General features: G+C 44.1%; 1 protein-coding gene and 1 pseudogene across 12 annotated transcripts in view; both read left to right on the top strand.

Annotated features, from left to right (window-relative positions):
• Nucleotides 1-7,786: 7,786 nt before the first annotated feature.
• Nucleotides 7,787-20,924, top strand: part of cacna1aa (calcium channel, voltage-dependent, P/Q type, alpha 1A subunit, a) — a 130,762-nt gene continuing 117,624 nt past the window's right edge. For all 12 annotated transcript variants that reach the window (XM_072442477.1, XM_072442485.1, XM_072442487.1 and 9 more), the window contains exon 1: nt 7,787-9,164. In XM_072442477.1, coding sequence (XP_072298578.1) covers nt 8,843-9,164 — 322 coding nt within the window. In that variant the 5' untranslated portion in view covers nt 7,787-8,842. The remainder of the gene's footprint in view (nt 9,165-20,924) is intronic.
• On the top strand, nt 19,002-19,751 carry LOC140357768 (protein BTG1 pseudogene; annotated as a pseudogene).

Genomic DNA, 20,924 nt, shown 5'->3' on the forward strand with positions numbered 1-20,924 from the left:
CAAGTATATTTCAGGGCCTTTAGTCCCCCTATAGTCCTCCTGTAGTCCCCCTGTAGTCCCCCTGTAGTCCTCCTGTAGTCCTCCTGTAGTCCCCCTGTAGTCCTCCTGTCGTCCCCCTGTAGTCCCCCTATAGTCCTCCTGTAGTCCCCCTGTAGTCCCCCTGTAGTCCTCCTGTAGTCCTCCTGTAGTCCCCCTGTAGTCCTCCTGTCGTCCCCCTGTAGTCCTCCTGTAGTCCCCCTGTAGTCCCCCTGTAGTCCTCCTGTAGTCCCCCTGTAGTCCCCCTGTAGTCCTCCTGTCGTCCCCCTGTAGTCCTCCTGTAGTCCCCCTGTAGTCCCCCTGTAGTCCTCCTGTCGTCCCCCTGTCGTCCCCCTGTCGTCCTCCGGGCTCGGCGCACTGGTTCCAGGCGTTCCCTATTGGCTGTCGGATCACGAGCCCCTGCGTCCTGCGATCACCGTGTCTTCTGCTAAATCGAGCGGCACATGTGCTCCTCAGTCTGCAGAGGGAAGGTGGGAATCTGACGTCAACATGAACGTCAGTGAGGAATCATCTTAAACCGTTACAGAATACTTTAGTCTCTTTACCCACTGCCCTGCCTTGGCCCCTCCTCAAGCTTTACATCTCGTCCTTAGCTCCGCTCTGCTCCTATAAATACTGGGCCGGCTCACCTGTTGCCCCGGTGATCCTGGGGCTGGGCATGACTGTTTGTCTTGATTTATTGTCCATTTTAGTATATTATTTTTTTCATCTATAGATTAAACCAAATTTGACATAATTTCACTGCCATTCACCCTAATTCTTTTCTTCTTTGAGTGCGTCCCAGACAAACTACTGCTTTACTACTGCGACATGACTTCAATCCATCAGTAAAATGTTTAAACTGGACTTGGTTTTTGTTGCTTCATCATTATTCATTGCGTTGAAATGTAGATCATTATTTTTGATCTAAAACAGTTTAAATAATAGAAACAGGTCCAGTGACTTTCAGTTACTCTCCATAGTGGCAATCCCCCGGAGAATGCAGCAATTATTTACTTGTTTTTATTGATGAAAAATGTGTTTGACACTTTTAAACCTCTAATCTGTATAAATACTGACTGATAAGTACAGAGCCGTGGGTCCTACACTCTCTGAGCATTCACACATTAACAGCAGAAAAACACAGGATTACTCAAACATACTCTGCAGGAACACAGTCATAAAATGCGTAAAAGCTTGTTAAAAGTCTCATTTAATGCAACATATTCCTGTAAAATAACAGTGTTTTCAGTCATTTATTGTTGTAAATTCTGAAGTCCATCAATTTGATTAAGCAGCCCTTGTTAAAGCATTGTTTATTCCAGATTTTGACTCTTATTTAGACTTCCTAGCTTGGTCCTGGTCCTGGTTTAACCTGTTTAATACTGGACAGAAAGGCAATGAAACTCAAATCGTTTTTTATTTTTTCTTGACACCACCATCCCACTCAATTTGAATTAAGTACTTGGGCCTCAAAACACTCACCATGGACACAAAGGATGGATATCTTTGGAATATGTATAACTTAAACCCCTCCGACGATATAGAACTGGACTAATATCATAACAGACATGCGCACAATGGAACAAATCACCTCAGGACTCAACTTAAAAATAGACACATTTTAAAAATTGACAAAATGGGACAATTATTCAGAATCCCCCCTTATTTCCTACCTTTACTCCATTACTTACCTTATGTTCTCCCTGGTATTGCTCGTTCTTTGTGTGTTTTTTTGTGTTCTCTATGTGTGTTTTGCGTTTCTTTTGTTGTTGTGCTGTTGCTTTGCTTTTGTTGTTCTATGTTCTAACAAAAACCTAATTAAATAACAGATTTTGTCCCAATTGTTTTCCTGAATCCGACAAAAACTGACTCCAGATCCTCTACCTCTACCTGTGCGCAGTATCTTTTATGACCGCATTGCCGCTCCTGTCCAGCAGAGGGCGTGTGCAGGAGGCTGGAGGCCGCGGTTCAGCAGGGGCACGACGCTCCACATGCATCAGGCCAGTGAATTATGAATGTCTTATGAATCATTGACTCCAAACACTCCTTTTTAGGTGCTTGCCTCCAACTCCCAGCCACACACACACTCTCACAGCCATTTCAACACTGCATGAAACAAACAGACACAGTACACTAACTCCGGATATCCATCTTGATTTAAGTTGTCCTGGTCTAATTTTATACTGTCAAAGATCATTATTAATTGTCTTATTTGTTATACTTGCTGATTGATTTATTGCGCTCATGTGATATCTGAACATTCTTTATTCTTTCTTTTTTTGGCGAATGTTCATGGTTTATGAAAAAAAAACTGGCACAATGTTCAACCGCTTTCCTGTCAGCAGACAATAAGTGGTGTCTAGGGATGTCAAAATGATTTGGTTAATCAATAATCATGATTATTCAGGTCACAATATAATTGTAAGAAGCAGAAAATAATAATTGCGACAGTTTTAGGAGCAAAATTCAACTTTTACCTCTCAAACTGAGATATATTTGAGAAAAACTGAAGCCAGAGTATAATGTGTCCTAGGAAGCTTCAACTTTGAGTAAAACTTTGATATTTTTAGTTCGTATAGCATTGGATTACAATCGGCTTCCCACTGATTATACTGTTATAAACACTGCAGCAATTACCTTTATTTCCAATCCCTCTGTAACTATGGAAATGCAATCACATTTTAAGGTACATTTTGTATCATTTCTGAGAAAACAAGTTAAATTTGTCACTTTTAGTATTCATCACTGAATTCACCCATTGTCCCTGTATACAGTGCACTTTTCCCACATTTTGTAGTGTTACAGTCTCATTCCAAAATACATTTAATTCATTATTTGCCTCAAAATTCTCCAAATAATACCCCATAACAACTGCTTGAAAGAAAGTTGTTTGAATTCTTTGTCGATTTAGCAAAAATAATAATGATAAAGCACCTGTACATAAGTATTCCCAGCCTTTCACATCTCATTACTTTGTTGAAGCACTTTTGGCACTAATTACAGCCTCAAGTCTTTTGAGTTTGATGCTACAAGCTCAACACACCTATTTATGGGCAGCCCCAACCCCAATAAGGCATTTCAGATCTCTCTAAAGATGTTTGGGTTCAAGTCTGGGCTCTGTTGTGTAGCTACTCCTTTGTTCTCCTGGTTATGTGCTTAGGGTCATTGTCTTGTTGGAACATGAACCTTCAGTTTTCATCATAGATGTCCTTGTCACTGCTGCATTCATCTTTCTGTTGATCTTGACTAGTCTCCCAGTTCCTGCCTCTGAAAAACATCTCCACAGCCTGATGCCTCCACCTCCATGCTTCACTGTAGATGGTCCTGACCAGGGGATGAGTGGAGCCTGGGTTCCTCCAAACAAGACGCTTGCTATTCAAGACACAGAGTTCAATCTTTATTTCATTAGACCAGAGATTATTGTTTCTCATGGTCTGAGAGTCCTTTTTACAAACTCCAGACGGCCGTCATGTGCCTTATCACTGAGGAGAGGCTTCAGTCTGGCCACTACCACACAGGCCTGATTGGTGGAGTGCTGCAGAGATGATTCTTCTGGAAGGTTCTCCTCTCTCCACAGAGACATGCTGTAGATCTGTCAGAGTGACCATCAGGTTCTTGGTCACCTCCCTGACTGAGGCCCTTCTCCCCCGATTGCTCAGTTTGGCCGGGCCCAGCTCTAGAAGAGTCTTGGTTCCAAACATTTTTCATTTCCAGAAGATGGAGGCCACTGTGCTCAGAGGAACCTTCACTGCTGCAGAACTGTTTCTGTCCCTTCCCCTGATCTGTGCTTGATACAATCCTGTCTCAGAGGTCTGGAGACAGTTCCTTGGACTTCATGTCTTTAAAGAGAGAAGGCAGAGACCAAACCTCCACCAGGGGCCCATGAGCCAGGGCCAGCAGCCACAGCCGACCACCGCTCCTGGTGCTGACTTTGGGAGTGACTAGGAGCCCACTGAAGGAGGAGTGCAGGGGCCACGAGGGTTTATATGGTAAAAGCAATTCTGAAAGATAAGAAGGCCCAAGATCGAAACCTAAAACACACTGGGCAAATGCAGCGATTTTAAAACCGGTGTAGTGTGGTCCCGCCCCCTGGTCTTAGTTAGTCTTTATTGGTTTGCGTGCAGTATTTTTAAAGTCTTATTGTACAATGGAAATAATCATTTGAATAGTCGACTAATTGAAAAGTGAATCATCGTTAGTGGCAGCCCTAATTAACAATACAAGTTACTATATATACATTTAAACATTTGCAAATATCAGAAATTGGCTTTAATTCTAATAATTCTGCATCTTCAACTAAACACTACTCTATATTCCAAATTAATTGAGGAATATAATATGCTGTGATGTCACCTGATTGGGAAATTGCTTGTGCAGTACCTGGAGATGCATAATTTGTCGCATGTTTTACACCTACGCGGACGTAACCTACTTCTGCTACTGTATGTATATGTTTTTTCCCAGAACCTGTCCATGGTGCTGAAATGCTTCTTGCACATTAGGGGGGAAAACCTTCAAACCTTCAGATTCAGAATCCATCCATTTGGAGTGGTTTGTTTATATTCATATAAGGGGAAATACACATCTGCATCTGTATTGGCTGTTTTCAGAATAAAAAAACAAAACAAAAATATTTAATACATTTAAGACAGTCCTATTCAGTCTCAATTGGCCTTGGCCTCTGTTGAGTTTTTATTACAACTATTAAATTAAGCTACTTTAATACAACTAGAATTATTGTGTCAAAATTATAAACAGTCATATAGCATGTCACAATCAATTCAAATATGTGCAGCCCTATTTACAAAATAAACATAAAAACATGAGGCATTTTTGCATGGATGTTTTAAGCCGTCTAAAAGTGAACAATTGTACATTAGGTTTATAGTTTTTCAAGCTTGAGATGCAGTCTCAAGTGGTTTAGTACCAACTTGTTATTCATATCCCTGCTGGTATTGCATACATGTGGGTTTTTAATACATGCGCTGTCCAGTGCTGAAATGACGCTCACACGTCGAGGACAACATGTTCCTTATAATTCAAAGGTGAAAGGTGACGATATGACTTTTTCCACTGCTTGTCTCCATAGAGACTTAAGTGCTTTGATTGAAGTGTTTAAGTATGGCATTTGACAAGCAAGTGACGCAACCAAGCCAACCTTTGCTTTGGAAAATTGGTCTACAAAACACAACAATTACTTCATAGCAGTCAGGCATTTCACACATAGTTCCCAACAGTTAGCATTATAATTAGGCCTATACAAAAACAAAATATAAGAGACATTAAGAATAATACAATAAAAGAAATCGAGAGATAAGATCATTACTGATGGCAGAAATGCTCAGAACGAGCTTGGCGATGATTTATGGATTTAAAAAACAGCAAAGTCTCTGAGCTCTACCTATGACATCACATAATTAGAAAATTCAGTGTTTCAAAGGCTCAGAGGAAGAAGGCCTTGCAAACAAGTTTCATCAAACAATTGAGAATGAATCTAAACACAACTCCGGGTATGTTTTTGATGAAGGAACTAGTCATAGCATGGATAAAAGCTCAAGAAATCTTTTTTGCACAATATGTGTCCTTAAAAGTGTTTTATGAAGCTACAATGTTCCATAAATGAAATATTGAAATTCTAGGTGAAAGCGTGTGTGTTGAGAGAGCAAACGGACAAACAAAACTGTAGTGTAGTGTTGTGTCGTCTAGTCTAGTCTAGTCTAGTGTAGTCTAGTCTAGTCTAGTGTCATGTAGTGTCGTATCGTGTAGTGTGTAGTGCCGTGTCGTGTCTCGGCTTAACAAAAAAACACAAACATTCAAAAACGTCATGGGTGCGTGCCCTTGATTCGGGGTCAGTCTCTTTCTTACAGCAGGAAAGTCTTGCCTAAGTGGACAGCGAGCCAAACAATCCCTTTTCTCACTTACCGGAGAGACGTTTAAGGTCGCGCCGCTTATCGATCGAGCTCGGACGCGCGGGGAAGCTTCCCTCGCTCGCTTTTACGTGTATTATTAATTCTCCGGGTCACCCTTAAAAGTGTACGTGCGCTGTGATCATTTCCCATTCACATATACGGGTTATTTGTGTAGTAGAGTCCAATCAATTAGGTCACTGTAACAGACGAGGGAACGTGTCTGTGGGCATCTTCGGGGCTCCTCTGGGAAGAAGAAGGACTGACCAGTGCTTGTGACTCATGGTGTTCCTTTTAGCGGTGCGTGAAGTGCTTTAAAGGAGACGTATCACGCTAAAACGGCTTTTAATGAACTTTTGACAACGGCGTTATTTTTGATTGATTTGTGTATGTTTGAGTCGTCCTGTATTGTCCTGTAACTGAGGCTCAAGCGCTCGGGAAATTCCTGTTTTCACCTGCCGTCTATCCCCGCCCACATCTCTGTACTTGGATGTGATTACTTGGAAAATGAAGATTGCGACTGATACAAGTGTTTTCCCCGAGTTGGAAACACATGAACGCTTGAGCAAGTCAGGACGAGTGCCCTGGAACTCAGGTCAAAAGCTGCTGCCGTAGTATTAAATGTGACAGAGACAGTTTTCAAGAAAATTCAAAAACAACATGTAAATAGCCATATGCTCCTGCTTGTAAGTGACATGCCACTGTAAGGAGGCGGAGCTTATCACTATTGCAGTTCTGAACAGGAAGTGAATTCACCTGTTTCTATTAGTTTGCCGTTTTAGGTCAATATTGTGGTTTACAATGTACAAAATGTAAAGTGAGGATCTGCTTATGCTGCTCCATGCCATTGAAAAACACTCTGTCTCCTCATTATAATAATGTGTGCGTGACAAACAAACGTGTCTGTGTTGTTGTTGTCTCGACCGTAGCGCAGTCACACCTTGAGTAGTGAGCAGTGTGGAGGAGGAGGAGGAGGAGGAGGTGGAGGAGGAGGTGGAGGAGGAGGGAGAGAGGGGAGAGAGGAGGGAGAGAGCCAGTGCTTCTGTGCGGGAGGGGCGGAGGAGAAGGAGCGTTCTCTTCGTCCATTAATTTCCAAATGTCTGTTGCTAAGAATAGCATCCCTCTCTCCCTCCACCTTCCGTCACAAACACGCGCACGTATACGAAAGCATTGTCGGCTCGGGCTGCACCGCACTTACGTACGCACGCACGCACGCACGCGCCACTTCTCTCCACTTACCTCCTTCTCCTCTCTCATATGGAGAGAATGTACTGGTGGTAGATCTGGTTTTGGTGCAGGAGAAGGTGGCAGCCGCGTCCTGTGCCATGCGTGTCACCGTGGACATGACGCGCGGGGCAGGGCAGGGAGGCGCGGGGCAGGGAGGCGCGGGGCAGGGAGGCGCGGGGCAGGGAGGCGCGGGGCAGGGAGGCGCGGGGCAGGGAGGCGCGGGGCAGGGAGGCGCGGGGCAGGGAGGCGCGGGGCAGGGCTGAGCACAAACACACGCTGATGTGATACACGGGGCCAGCGTCCGTGACGGCTACGTCTGGAGCTGGACGGAGCGCGTGCGTCATGTGCTGCGGGTGCAGAGGCAGAGGACCCCCCGCCCCCCCCACACACACTTTCTCCCCCCCTTCCTCTTTTTCTGTATTATTTAATTTCATGCATATTGATTTAAACAAAAAAGCACACATATTACCAAATGCAAATCCTCATATGAGAACTGCAGTCCCGTGTTTTAATTTAGCTCGCTTTTATCCATTACTGAGTCCGCGCGCCCCCCTCCCTCCTCCTGCTTTCCCCGGGGCCGAGCACAGAGGCGCACAGAGGATACAGAGGATACAGAGGATACAGAGGATACAGAGGAGTGGAGGCCCACAGTGAGACCGTGAGAGAGCGGACGAGCTGCCAGGACATAGGGGCTCAACAGTGCGGACCGAGGGAGGAGAGCTGTTTTTGGGCGGGAATGCTGAGGGAGCGCGGGGGCACTTTTCCGCACCTTCGACGATCCACGGCGACACGATGACAGGCTGCGCGGCGGGCGACAGGCGGCAGCCGTACCCTTGCCTTTGACGACACCGTGGATGTCCCCCGCTCGGCCCCTGGATGCAGGCGCAGGTGACGAGCTCAGCAGCGAGGAGGAAGTCTGAGAGGCGCGCACAGGAGAATATGACAGCGACGCATCAGTGGAGTGCGGTATTTTCTATTTTCTCTTTGAAATCAGACTAGCGACTGTCACCTCGCTCGTTTTTCATTTTCCTGAGCGCATCGGTGAAACCTCCAATGCCACACTCCACCAAACATTGCGGATGTTTCGGAAATAAATAAATAATAGCAGTTTTTCCGCCTCTGAGTGCCATATTTTGTTGAAAATGACAAGAGTAACATCCCCGAGCCTTGTCTAGACACGCTGTCAATGCTTTTCTATGTGCTTTTGGACAATCTGTTTTATTGACGCCCGTGTTCCAGGCGTTCTTCCTGAGATTTCCTTTTGACTGGAGCGAAAGCATGAGCCATGGACAATATGAAACATTCATGTCAGCGGGCTACAGCCTTTACTTGCTCTTATGTTGGGGCCGAATCCTGCGTTTGACGGACACCCAGGGGGAGACAGCCCACAGCCCACTCGGGGAACACACGTCTAATTCCCACAGCAGCCACAGCTCCACCGCTGGCTGCCGCGCGGAGACGCGCTGAGACGCGCTGAGACGCGCAGAGCTCGGTACATGGGCGGCCTCCTTCACTGAAGCACAGCGCGGCACAGCAGAGCGCGCGCCCCGGTGCAGGTGCTCAGCCTTCTACAACACAACCCGCTGAGCATATGAGCCGTCCGGACCCAGATGGGATGTAATGTTGTGTGGCTGCTCAGCTGAGGATTGCTCTTCTCCGCTGCTTCTTACGGACTGGCTCTTGGTGAGAGAATGGCGCGCTTTGGAGACGAGGTGCCGGCCAGGTATGGCGGTGGTGGCGCGGGAGGCCGCGGCGGCAGCAGGCAGGGAGGACCCCACGGACATGGTCACGGACACGGACATGGACACGGCATGCATGGCCACGGCCACGGGCCCCCCGGAGGTCCCGGGGGCCAGAGAGTGTACAAACAGTCCATGGCCCAAAGAGCGCGGACTATGGCCCTCTATAATCCCATCCCCGTGCGCCAGAACTGTTTCACTGTCAACCGCTCCCTCTTCATCTTTAGTGAAGACAACTTTGTGAGAAAATACGCCAAAAAGATCACCGAATGGCCATATCCTTTATGCACTGTGTGCAGTGTAATGCCGCTGTGCCAGGCCCCTGGGAGCAGGTAGGCCTGTAGTGTAACTGTGATGTGACACGTAGACGTGTGTACATGTATCAGCATGTGTTGACACGGGAATACTGGACTGGGAATTTATAGTTAATTAAAGCGGGGGCCGTGAACTAACAGCACTTTTTACGAGGCTGTTGATCTCCATCAATCACATTTCTTATGTTCCGCTTCACAGTGGAGATGGGACCTGCTTGATATACGCGCCTTGTGCATGTGCTCGTGCGCGCGTATGTGACTGTGTGAGTGAGTTGGGTGTATGTGAGGGGGGGTGCTGATGTCAGCATACACAGAGTACAGAGGAATGGAGAGCAGTGTGAGGGGGATGGGAGGAGGAAAGGTGAGAAGGAAGATGAAAATAAGCGACAGTAATTGTGCAAGTGCAGGCTGCTATCAGTGAGATGCAGGTGCCACCGGGAATGTGCAGCGTATACACAGCAGTACAGTCTGTGTGGAGCAGAGCTGTCTGGAGCAGAGCTGTGTGTGGAGCAAGGCTGTGTGTGGAGCAGAGCTGTGTGTGGAGCAAGGCTGTGTGTGGAGCAGAGCTGTGTGGAGCAGAGCTGTGTGTGGAGCAGAGCTGTGTGTGGAGCAAGGCTGTGTGTGGAGCAAGGCTGTGTGTGGAGCAGAGCTGTGTGTGGAGCAGAGCTGTGTGTGGAGCAGAGCTGTGTGGAGCAGAGCTGTGTGTGGAGCAGAGCTGTGTGGAGCAGAGCTGTGTGTGGAGCAGAGCTGTGTGGAGCAGAGCTGTGTGTGGAGCAGAGCTGTGTGGAGCAGAGCTGTGTGTGGAGCAGAGCTGTGTGGAGCAGAGCTGTGTGTGGAGCAGAGCTGTGTGGAGCAGAGCCTTGTGTGGAGCAGAGCCTTGTGTGGAGCAGAGCTGTGTGTGGAGCAGAGCCTTGTGTGGAGCAGAGCCTTGTGTGGAGCAGAGCTGTGTGTGGAGCAGAGCCTTGTGTGGAGCAGAGCCTTGTGTGGAGCAGAGCTGTGTGTGGAGCAGAGCCTTGTGTGGAGCAGAGCTGTGTGTGGAGCAGAGCCTTGTGTGGAGCAGAGCCTTGTGTGGAGCAGAGCTGTGTGTGGAGCAGAGCTGTGTGTGGAGCAGAGCCTTGTGTGGAGCAGAGCAGAGCTGTGTGTGGAGCAAGGCTGTGTGTGGAGCAGAGCTGTGTGTGGAGCAAGGCTGTGTGTGGAGCAGAGCTGTGTGGAGCAGAGCTGTGTGTGGAGCAGAGCTGTGTGTGGAGCAAGGCTGTGTGTGGAGCAGAGCTGTGTGTGGAGCAGAGCTGTGTGGAGCAGAGCTGTGTGTGGAGCAGAGCTGTGTGTGGAGCAGAGCTGTGTGGAGCAGAGCTGTGTGGAGCAGAGCTGTGTGTGGAGCAGAGCTGTGTGGAGCAGAGCTGTGTGTGGAGCAGAGCTGTGTGGAGCAGAGCTGTGTGTGGAGCAGAGCTGTGTGGAGCAGAGCTGTGTGTGGAGCAGAGCTGTGTGGAGCAGAGCCTTGTGTGGAGCAGAGCCTTGTGTGGAGCAGAGCTGTGTGTGGAGCAGAGTCTTGTGTGGAGCAGAGCCTTGTGTGGAGCAGAGCTGTGTGTGGAGCAGAGCCTTGTGTGGAGCAGAGCTGTGTGTGGAGCAGAGCTGTGTGTGGAGCAGAGCTGTGTGGAGCAGAGCTGTGTGTGGAGCAGAGCTGTGTGGAGCAGAGCTGTGTGGAGCAGAGCTGTGTGGAGCAGAGCCTTGTGTGGAGCAGAGCCTTGTGTGGAGCAGAGCCTTGTGTGGAGCAGAGTCTTGTGTGGAGCAGAGCCTTGTGTGGAGCAGAGCCTTGTGTGGAGCAGAGCTGTGTGTGGAGCAGAGTCTTGTGTGGAGCAGAGCCTTGTGTGGAGCAGAGCCTTGTGTGGAGCAGAGCCTTGTGTGGAGCAGAGCCTTGTGTGGAGCAGAGCTGTGTGTGGAGCAGAGCTGTGTGTGGAGCAGAGCCTTGTGTGGAGCAGAGCTGTGTGTGGAGCAGAGCTGTGTGTGGAGCAGAGCTGTGTGTGGAGCAGATCTGTGTGGAGCAGAGCAGAGCTGTGTGTGGAGCAGAGCTGTGTGTGGAGCAGAGCTGTGTGTGGAGCAGAGCTGTGTGTGGAGCAGAGCTGTGTGTGGAGCAGCAGAGCTGTGTGTGGAGCAGAGCTGTGTGTGGAGCAGCAGAGCTGTGTGTGGAGCAGCAGAGCTGTGTGTGGAGCAGAGCAGAGCTGTGTGTGGAGCAGAGCTGTGTGTGGAGCAGCAGAGCTGTGTGTGGAGCAGCAGAGCTGTGTGTGGAGCAGCAGAGCTGTGTGTGGAGCAGAGCAGAGCTGTGTGTGGAGCAGAGCTGTGTGTGGAGCAGCAGAGCTGTGTGTGGAGCAGCAGAGCTGTGTGTGGAGCAGCAGAGCTGTGTGTGGAGCAGAGCAGAGCTGTGTGTGGAGCAGAGCAGAGCTGTGTGTGGAGCAGGACACTGTCACTTTCTCTCTAAAATAAGATTACTAGAGAAGAAACACTGAACATTCGGTTTAATCTTAAGCAGACTTAATGTATTTGATGAAGTCTAGAACATTCTAAGGACATCAATACTGCTCTAACTGATGAAGGTGAGATATGTGGTGGAGCTTTCAGGATTTGGTGATATGCTCGTGTGAAAGCTGTTACTGCAATATGATCCGTTTCTTGGACTGGATCATGTTGTTAGCTGATTATGCAATAAGTCAAATCTTCCTTTGACACACTGCAAACAGTAGATTGCTGCCTCTCAGTTGTCTCCGTGGTGATACTCTATTGTCGTTTTGTGTTTATTCATCTCATTATGAATACATAGTAGCTGTTAAATATTTTTTGCAGACTTTAAATGGTCATGGCAGTTGTAGTTAATTATCCGTTTCCATTTGATGAAGTCAGAATTGTGCTTTTCAAGTCCTTGAGAAGTCGCTGTCTGGTTAGCCATGTCATACAGTGCTCACTCTTACTCACTCACTCGCTAAACTGCTAACGTGCTAAGCGTGCGTTGCTGCGTGGGATGGGTTTAACGGCTCAGTGATGTGTTCTTCGCCAAAATTAATCAAGTTGTTTTGATGATGACAAAAGCATGTGCACTGGACAATTAGTCTAAATTTGTAATAGAAAATGGCTTGAAATGTGCCTTTTCTGCTCGTCTTCATAGAGATGTCATTGCTTTGGTTGGGATGTTGCACCGTATGGCACCAGGCCCAGTTACAAGTCAGATCTGTGGAAAGGCAGCAATAAAAACACCTGTAAAAGAATGAATTATAACAGTTTAATGACATATTCTGGAACGTTCAAGGCAAAGCAAATAGAAACAAGCACCAAACTAATGCAATTAAGCGACTAATTGTGATGTTGATAAAAGTGTACACTACAATCATTTGACTCCTTTATTAAAAAAATAAATAGAAAATCCTCACTAATTGACTACTAAAATAATCAGCAGTACTTTAAACATATTACTTTAAACATGGCTTATTTAACAATATTCGTTAAATACACATATAAAATTGTGGATACAAAAAGTTTATGGTGGTGATGAAGATGAGCAGATACCGAGGAGGCTGATGGTTCTGCTGCTGCGGTGGAGATGAGGTGTATAGCTGAAATGAAGGAGGGGAGAGAGAGTGGTTTTATATCGGATCAAGGTTGCGTTTTGGCTCAACTCTATGGGAGATTGCACAAAATATACAGTCCGAAAATCCAGATACGGCAAAGCTCACCATAGTTTGTTTGGTCCAGAAATGTTTGAATTTTTGTCACAAAGCTGGGAAACTTGAAACAAAGGTTTTCTGAGGCTCAGAGGGAGAAGACTTACTAAACAGGATTAATTAAACAATCATAAATGCTTGAGGTGAACATTATATTAACATTTAGCGAATATTGTGATGTTGTTTTGAAGATGTGCACATTTTGAATAGCGAGTTTATCGTTTATGGTAAAAATGCTGCAAAAAGAGTTGATTAAACATAAAAAAAAGTTGTGATGTAAACTTTTAAATTCCTGCACTTCACATTTGTCTGATAATTAAACCTCAACCAATGCGTTTGAAGACACGTTTTAACACATTTCTGCTGACTATTGTTATCAATATCACCCACACTTAATGTAGCATAATATGGGCCCTTTTAAAACGTTATAATGTCACACAAAAAAACAAATAACAGGTGACAAGAGGTGGCTGGAAAAGTTACATAGCACCCGTTTATGTAAAAGTAATATCTACTCTTCCTGTTTTCATTTCTGACATTTTTATTTATTGAATTAATTGTAATATCTTCAATTATACGTCATTGTGTCCATGACTCTATTGCTCAGCCTTATGAACATGTCTGGCTTGCGTTGAATGGATTTCTCCTCAGTAAATCTTGTAACCACTTTGTGCAGTTACATCATATATAAGCTCATAAATAACACACCACGTGACCCAGGTCTCCTCTGGGCCCAGAAATACAATCTCCACCTATCGACTTCTCCGGTGAACTTTGATCCGGAATGCCTGGTTTGACCTTGTCCTATATGTCCTTACTTCTCCTTTAAGACATTACGACTAGTGTGATGTCATTAAGCCCATTATTAAACTGTTTGAAACATTTATAAGCTCACATATTTGGTCTGTCCTCTTCTTCATAGCTCAAAACGCTCGCTCGTCACTGGTGTACGTCATCAACTTGGAATCCATGAAGCTCCTCCGTGTTTTTAAAGTCTATACTTCTTTACTAAACTTGTATTGTCTGTATATTAACGTCAGTGGTCAAATAGCCGTTTCTTAGCAACGTTTCGGTTGCTTTTAGCGTGACACAAACGCCTTTCTTCTTCTGTGTGCCAGATGTACAGATGTAGTCCCAGCGCCATCCTCTGGTATTTGCGTAAATGTTTTTAGAAGATCTGGAGGTATTTTTCAGACTAGGTATGATCGATTTTAGAGGAATGTTGAATTTTGGTTTTCCTGACATACATTGCGGTTCGATTATATTTGCATTTTATGTTTCTGTGTAGGAGTTAAACACGTTACTTTGAGAGGAGAATACAACAATTCCCTGCATTTCAGAATGTTTGTAGCTTATTATTGTGCAGATTTATACATTTAAAAAAAAAAAAAAACAGGATCTTGTGTTGTTAATCATGTTACTTAAATAACGGCAGTCTTTGCGAGTTGATAATTGCGATTTATATTCCAATTTCTACTTCATTGCAGTAGAACATGCAGCCCTATTTCAGACTCATACATTTTTTTTATGTTATATTGCAGGAAACACTATGTCAAAAGGTTAACACGCTTCAATTTGTACGAAATGTTGCAATCGAATCAAAGCAAAGTGCCAAGACCACATTTATTTAAGGAAACCATTTTTTTTCTTATTTTGTGTTGTGAAAAGTATCAATACCCCAATAATAATCAATACTAAAAATAGTATTGGAACTAGATACTCAATTGAAGAAGATTTGATGCTGAAGAAAACCACAAACAGGGCAAATTCAACCTTTAAATGATCTTATTCTGTATAAAACCTGATAAATGTGATACTTGTATTAGTTTTCAGTTCATATTTAAAATGTGAAATACACACACAAAAATCAATACAAAAAAAATCACAATTAGCTCTCCAAATGAGTAGTTTGAATATGAAGAGAGCTAAAACATACATTTTTACCTGAAGCGGTCACATAAACAGATTACATGTTGGCTGTATGCGGTGGTGGCATGTAATACGGACGCTCTTTAAAATGTGCTTCCCCCGGTGTAAGTGGAGAGGAAGTCGATACATGCTGCAAGTATTGACTGTAACATGCAGCCCAGCCAGAAATATAACACAACATAACTACATTAATATGTTCATCAGCATAATACAGTTTTACTTTGAGAGAAAATAAAATATATATACTTTTTTATTACTTTTCAGCCACTGTTTAACCAGAATAGTGTCAAAAATGTACTTCTTTTCCGTTTACACTTTCATAAGACTAGTTATAGTAACCCTAACCCTATGAAAAAAGGTGCGACTTATAGTCCGAAAAATACGTACTTTAAAGAACAATCGCTAACTTGTTGACTATTAAAATAATAGTTAGTTTTTAGTACCCATCTTAGTTCCTTTTTCTTCCCTTTCTGGTCCGGAGACAGCAGACGTGTGAACTGGGGGAGAGAGAAGGACGAGACATTCGGCTTATACCAGACTTTTTCAATTTGCTTTCTTAAATCATTGCAATCCTTCTAGAAAGCTTTGTTAAAAGGACCAAATGTGGCGTGGCTGGTTTCCGCTGCTGCCTTGTGCCTTGTGCCTTGTACCTTGTGCCCTGTGCCCTGTGCCCTCTGCCCTCTGCCCTGTGCCCTCTGCCCTGTGCCCTCTGCCCTCTGCCCTGTGCCCTCTGCCCTGTGCCCTGTGCCCTCTGCCCTCTGCCCTGTGCCCTCTGCCCTCTGCCCTCTGCCCTGTGCCCTCTGCCCTCTGCCCTCTGCCCTCTGCCCTCTGCCCTCTGCCCTCTGCCCTGTGCCCTGTGCCCTGTGCCCTGTGCCTTGTGCCTTGTGCCTTGTGTATCTGTGCCTTTAATACCTGATCCACATGAACCAAAATCAATGAGATCAAATGCCTCTCCAGATCTGCTCCAGCTCCTCGTGTCTCTCAGGAGCTCCAAAGGGACGGGATTATGCTTTCCAACTTTTTCAACGCACTAATATATATATATATATATATTATATATATATATATATATATATATATATATATATATATAATTAGGGCTGCAACGATTATTCGAGTTAATCGAATAATTCAATTATTACAAAAAAGCAGCGATTATTATTTTATTGATTCGATGCTTCGTTTAATTTACATATTTTATTAAAAACACGTGAATCTGTGGCGCGCGGAGCACACGGAACGACTTGTTCCCCACGGAGCTTCTTCCTGAAGCAGCTGAAGCACAACAGAGAGAGCGGCGTGTTTTAAACTATTATGGGTGCGACCGGGAAGAGTTTTGTTGTGTAAAAGAGCAGGTGCCGCGAGCTGCCGCGAGCAACCACCACAACTAGCTCCGCGTCCCGCCCGCCCCAGCTTCCGCGTCCTCACCGCGCCACCGCGGACCCCGCTCCACACTCGCTCCATCCACACTCTGCTTCCCTGTCACACTCGTACGTTTCAAACATGCCACACGCTCCTCTGCGGCGCCTTGAAACAGCCAACACATCTATGGAAACAGCAGGAAGAGCACGACCGTGTTATAATAATCTGATGTGAAACAGAAAGTCCGCGATGACGCGGAGACAAAATGCAGAGCCACCGCTCAAAACACCAGCATCACTGTCCCACACACAATGTTTTACAAACTAATGTCTTATTTGAAGTTAAGTGACAGAAACTCAAATGAATTCATACTGTAACTGTTACAAACATTCTGGTGACAAGTTAATTAGCCCTTTATATATTTTCTTTATATATTCTCTATGTTCAAACAGAACACTTGGACTGGTGAAGTTGGGGACAAACTTATGTGAAATTAAGAATAAAATGTGTTTTTTTTTAGGCAGAAACTCAATTTGTTATTTGTTTATTACAATGAACTATAACGTTTATTTAAAAAACGATTTAATATGCTTTTAAATGGTTTACGGATTGTACAAAAAAATTCACCGATTCATCGAAGAAAAAATCGATAGATTAATCGATTTCTAAAATAATCGATAGCTGCAGCCCTAATATATATATATATATATATATATATATATATATATATATATATATATATATATATATATATATATATATATATATAATCTCTGTCTTCCTCTTAAGAGCTATAAATAGACAATTCCACTGGTTGACATTTTGTGATGTATTCCACAAGTGTTCCTCTATGTTTCTAAAGTCAATTCACTTTGTTTCTTAAACAATCTAGGAAAATATCATATATATCAAACATTTTTTGTTGAAGATTGCAATTGCATTTGCAATTTATTGATTGAAAAGGACTTGTGCAGATGTGTCCAGATGACTAGCTTTGGCTGGTTTGTGATTTATGTCTTAATAGTAGGACTCTGTTTGTTCAACATTCACATATTAATTGTGGCAAGTGGACGTCACATTTGAGAGAAGATAGAAATATGGATAAACTAATACATGAATCACATGCGTTTCAGAACATGTTTGTAGAGTTCTGAACAAAAATGTACAAATACATTTAACACATGCTTGGAAATAACATTTCAACTGTGAAATGACCAGAAATAAACTGATGAAAATGTATAAACTTAAATGTATACTGGAGGACTAAACAAAACAGAATACACATAAAAATGAGTGCAAATCTACTAAACTAAACATGAGTACAAACAAAATCACAGCACAGCTAAATTGAATTATTTAAAAAAAAAATTAAAGTCCAAATGTTCTTTCTGATGGCCTTTATTCCAGCCACAGTCTAAAGGTCCATGTATTGTGTTGAGGCCTAAGTTCATAATTCTAAAATTGAGAGGGAGGATACATTTTTTCAGTTTCAATGGAACACGCTTAAATGAAACAAAACTTCAGCATATGTTTTGAAAGTGAGAATAAAAACATTTTAACCACTGCTAAAAACTCAAAATTAAAGGACCCAAATGATGATTTTTTTAAAGGCTTTCAACATGCACAACATGCTCTTGAGTACCTTTACTATAGTATCTCATATTTTACAACTAATATATGTATTATAAACCACACTGTATAAATAATGACTTTATTTTAGTAAGTCGATTCCTCATCAGGATTGGAATTACCATGTGTAAATAAACTAAATCTAGCTTGTATCGACATGCTAATGCTATCCCGCCGTTGAAACAAAATCGATTTGACGGCAGAAATGCTCAGAACAAGTGACGATGTATTGAATTAAAAACAGTACAGGAGACCAGCGAACGTCTACCTATGACATCACAAATCCAAGAAATTTGAAACCAAGTGTTTTTATGAGGCTCAGAGAAGGAACATAGTAGACAACCTCCTAAACCTTCTTAAACAAGCATGAATGAAGCTAAATACAACTCCAGGAACAAAAACTGGCTTTGAACTTGTTTTTTCTTGTGTATTTCCGAGTGCATTTTGGGAATATAGGGCAGGCGTTCCTCGATAACCCTGGACACAGAAGTGCAGGAGCAGTAGTGTGAGGAAGAAGCCTGATGTGGAGAGTTAGCGATGCACGTACTGCAGAATCTAAATTATTTATTGGCCACTCTCCAGTTCACTTCTGTCAGATGCTAACTATTGGCTTAACATCCTCTGAGTTTTGTGTGGTTTTAATTAGCTATTTCATAATTACTGTCAGTTATTTAGGTTTTTTTTTATTCCGTGGTACTCATTTCAAGTACAGTAGAGCTGAATAAATTAGCTAATTGAAATTGTAGTATTTAGGTAACATAATGTAATATAATGTACAGTATACAAAATATCAAACGTTGTCATTCTAATCCATTTATTACGATCTAAATGTCCAATTAGATTAATGGATGGATGGATATACAAAAGGCCCTGTAAGTCCTTTATTTCCATGTACTTGTAGTTCGTGGGGGCGTCCAGTAGGGGGTGCTCCAGCCTTTGCATGATAGTGTGCTTTATGATGTCACTGCATTCCTTTCCTTTCCGGATGCTTTATGACATCACAGGTGCTTTATTATATGCATAAGCTTTATGACATCACATAAGCGTTGAGGATAAAGTATATAAGCGGTGGTACGAGTTTGCCAGGTTTACTATTCCGGATCAGAAAGCAGTCTGTGTGTACCTGTGAGGATTATTCGCAGTCTAATCGCTCTTCTACTGATATTGTAAATGCCAAGAAAAGCGCAACTCGGACTCAAATGCGCAAAGACTGCTGGACACATCGACCTGCCTTCGGAACAAATGAAAATGAATGAAATGAAACCAGAGATTACCGCTGCCGTCGGACTTCTCTCCAGATTTCTACAGTCGAAAGGACTTGTCAATTACCAACAGGTCCAAACATTCAGCCATAGCCTACAAGACATTTTGGCAGAGCGTTACATGCACCACTGGTTTCCAGACCGGCCCTGCAAGGGTTCAGGCTACCGCTGCATCCACATGAACCACAAGATGGACCCCCTGGTGGGCCAGGCTGGCCAGCGCATCGGCCTAACCATCCAACAGCTGCTGCTGCCCCATGAGCTCACGCTCTGGGTGGATCCCTTCGAGGTCTCCTATCGCATCGGTGAGAATGGCTCCACCTGTGTCCTGTATGAGTCTACCCCCACACCTTTTGGACTGCCCCCCCTCTGCCACCATCAGCTCACCTACAGGAAGCCCCTTGGTGAACATAATGGTGAAATGATGGTGTTGAGCAGAACCTGCTTCTACATGGCCTACAATATGATGATTGTGTCTTGATAAAATAGCTGCTATAACTCAGTCATTTTTGATCAGGGTCATGCCATGTCTGGTCAGGTATTTGATCAGTGCAGGGTGAGTCTTTTTAAGAATATGAAATGAAATAGTGAAAGAAGAAAGAAGAAGAAAAAAGGATGTGCCCTACCTTCCAGGTGATTGAAACTTTGTAGTTTTTTTTTTTTTTTAACTTAACCGAATATCCATCCTGTCCTTAAAGTAGTGCTCCGGCTGGCACTCCAGAGCAGTGACAGCTATACACCTGAACCAGCACCTTACAGTCTACACAGTCCGGAGTTATCTCTACAACAAGGCAAACTTCTGTCCTACAAGATAGATGATACTCGGAACTTTCGCCCTCGGAGTCATGGACTTTGACCCTGTGATGAGGATTACGCTGCGACGTTGCAGGCGGAGCGAGAAAAGAACTACAGTGGGAAATGTGCCGGTTGCAGCAGTCTCCCAGGAACACGTGAGTGCAAGATGGGCTGACTGGGACGCTGCAACTGCTCCATCACCAGGAGAGCCTGCTGCTCACCCCCCACCCAGATCCTACGACAGAGGAAGAGAACCGGTCACCACCCCCTCCAGGGTTAGTTGAGATAAAGGCCCTCCCGGATGAAGACTGTCACCTTGTATAGTTTATTGTGTTGTAGATTTTTGTTTGAAGAAACTGTACTTTTTTTTTACAATTTTTACGTTTACGATTACAAATCAGAAAACAGTCTGTGTGTACCTGTGATTTTTAATAAAGCTCCTGAACCCGTACTCATTTCTCCTCATCATTTCCACCGACTATCCATCCTGGCCTTAAAGTAGTGCTCGAGCAGTGACAGCGACACACCTGCACCAGCACCTTACAGTCCACATAGTCCAGGTGTTACCTCTCCAACGGTCTAAATAGTTCAGATTTCTTGCTCTATTATATATATGACCTGTTTGCTGGATGTTCAATTCTTAGAATTCTCTATACCAACTATCACAAAAAAATAATCTATTTTGGAACAGTTTAGACTGACAATGACTCTATATTCTTCTGTACATTTGAATAGCTGTATTTATGATAACATTTCATGACATTGTGTGGAGAATTGGAACTTCTTCACCTCTGAGTCAAGCCTCGCTAATAAGCTTAATGTTGATGTTAGTTTCTGCCCATCTTTCCAACGGTGCGAGGACAAAGCCTGCCGCTGACCCCTCTCCAGATGCACAGCTGACCACTGTTCTACCGGACTGTAGCATAGTAGCTTCATTGTATTAGCTGGACTGATATTTCATAATGAAGCTTTTAAATGATCTTTTTACCAACGCAAGTAGCTTTGTGGGTCATTTGGACAAGCTTGATTGCATTTG

Source organism: Eucyclogobius newberryi, unplaced genomic scaffold, assembly GCF_026437365.1.
Source record: "Eucyclogobius newberryi isolate DKJ021-1_F unplaced genomic scaffold, fEucNew1.0.hap1 SCAF_13, whole genome shotgun sequence".
In the NCBI taxonomy this organism is placed as follows: Eukaryota; Metazoa; Chordata; class Actinopteri; order Gobiiformes; family Gobiidae; genus Eucyclogobius; species Eucyclogobius newberryi.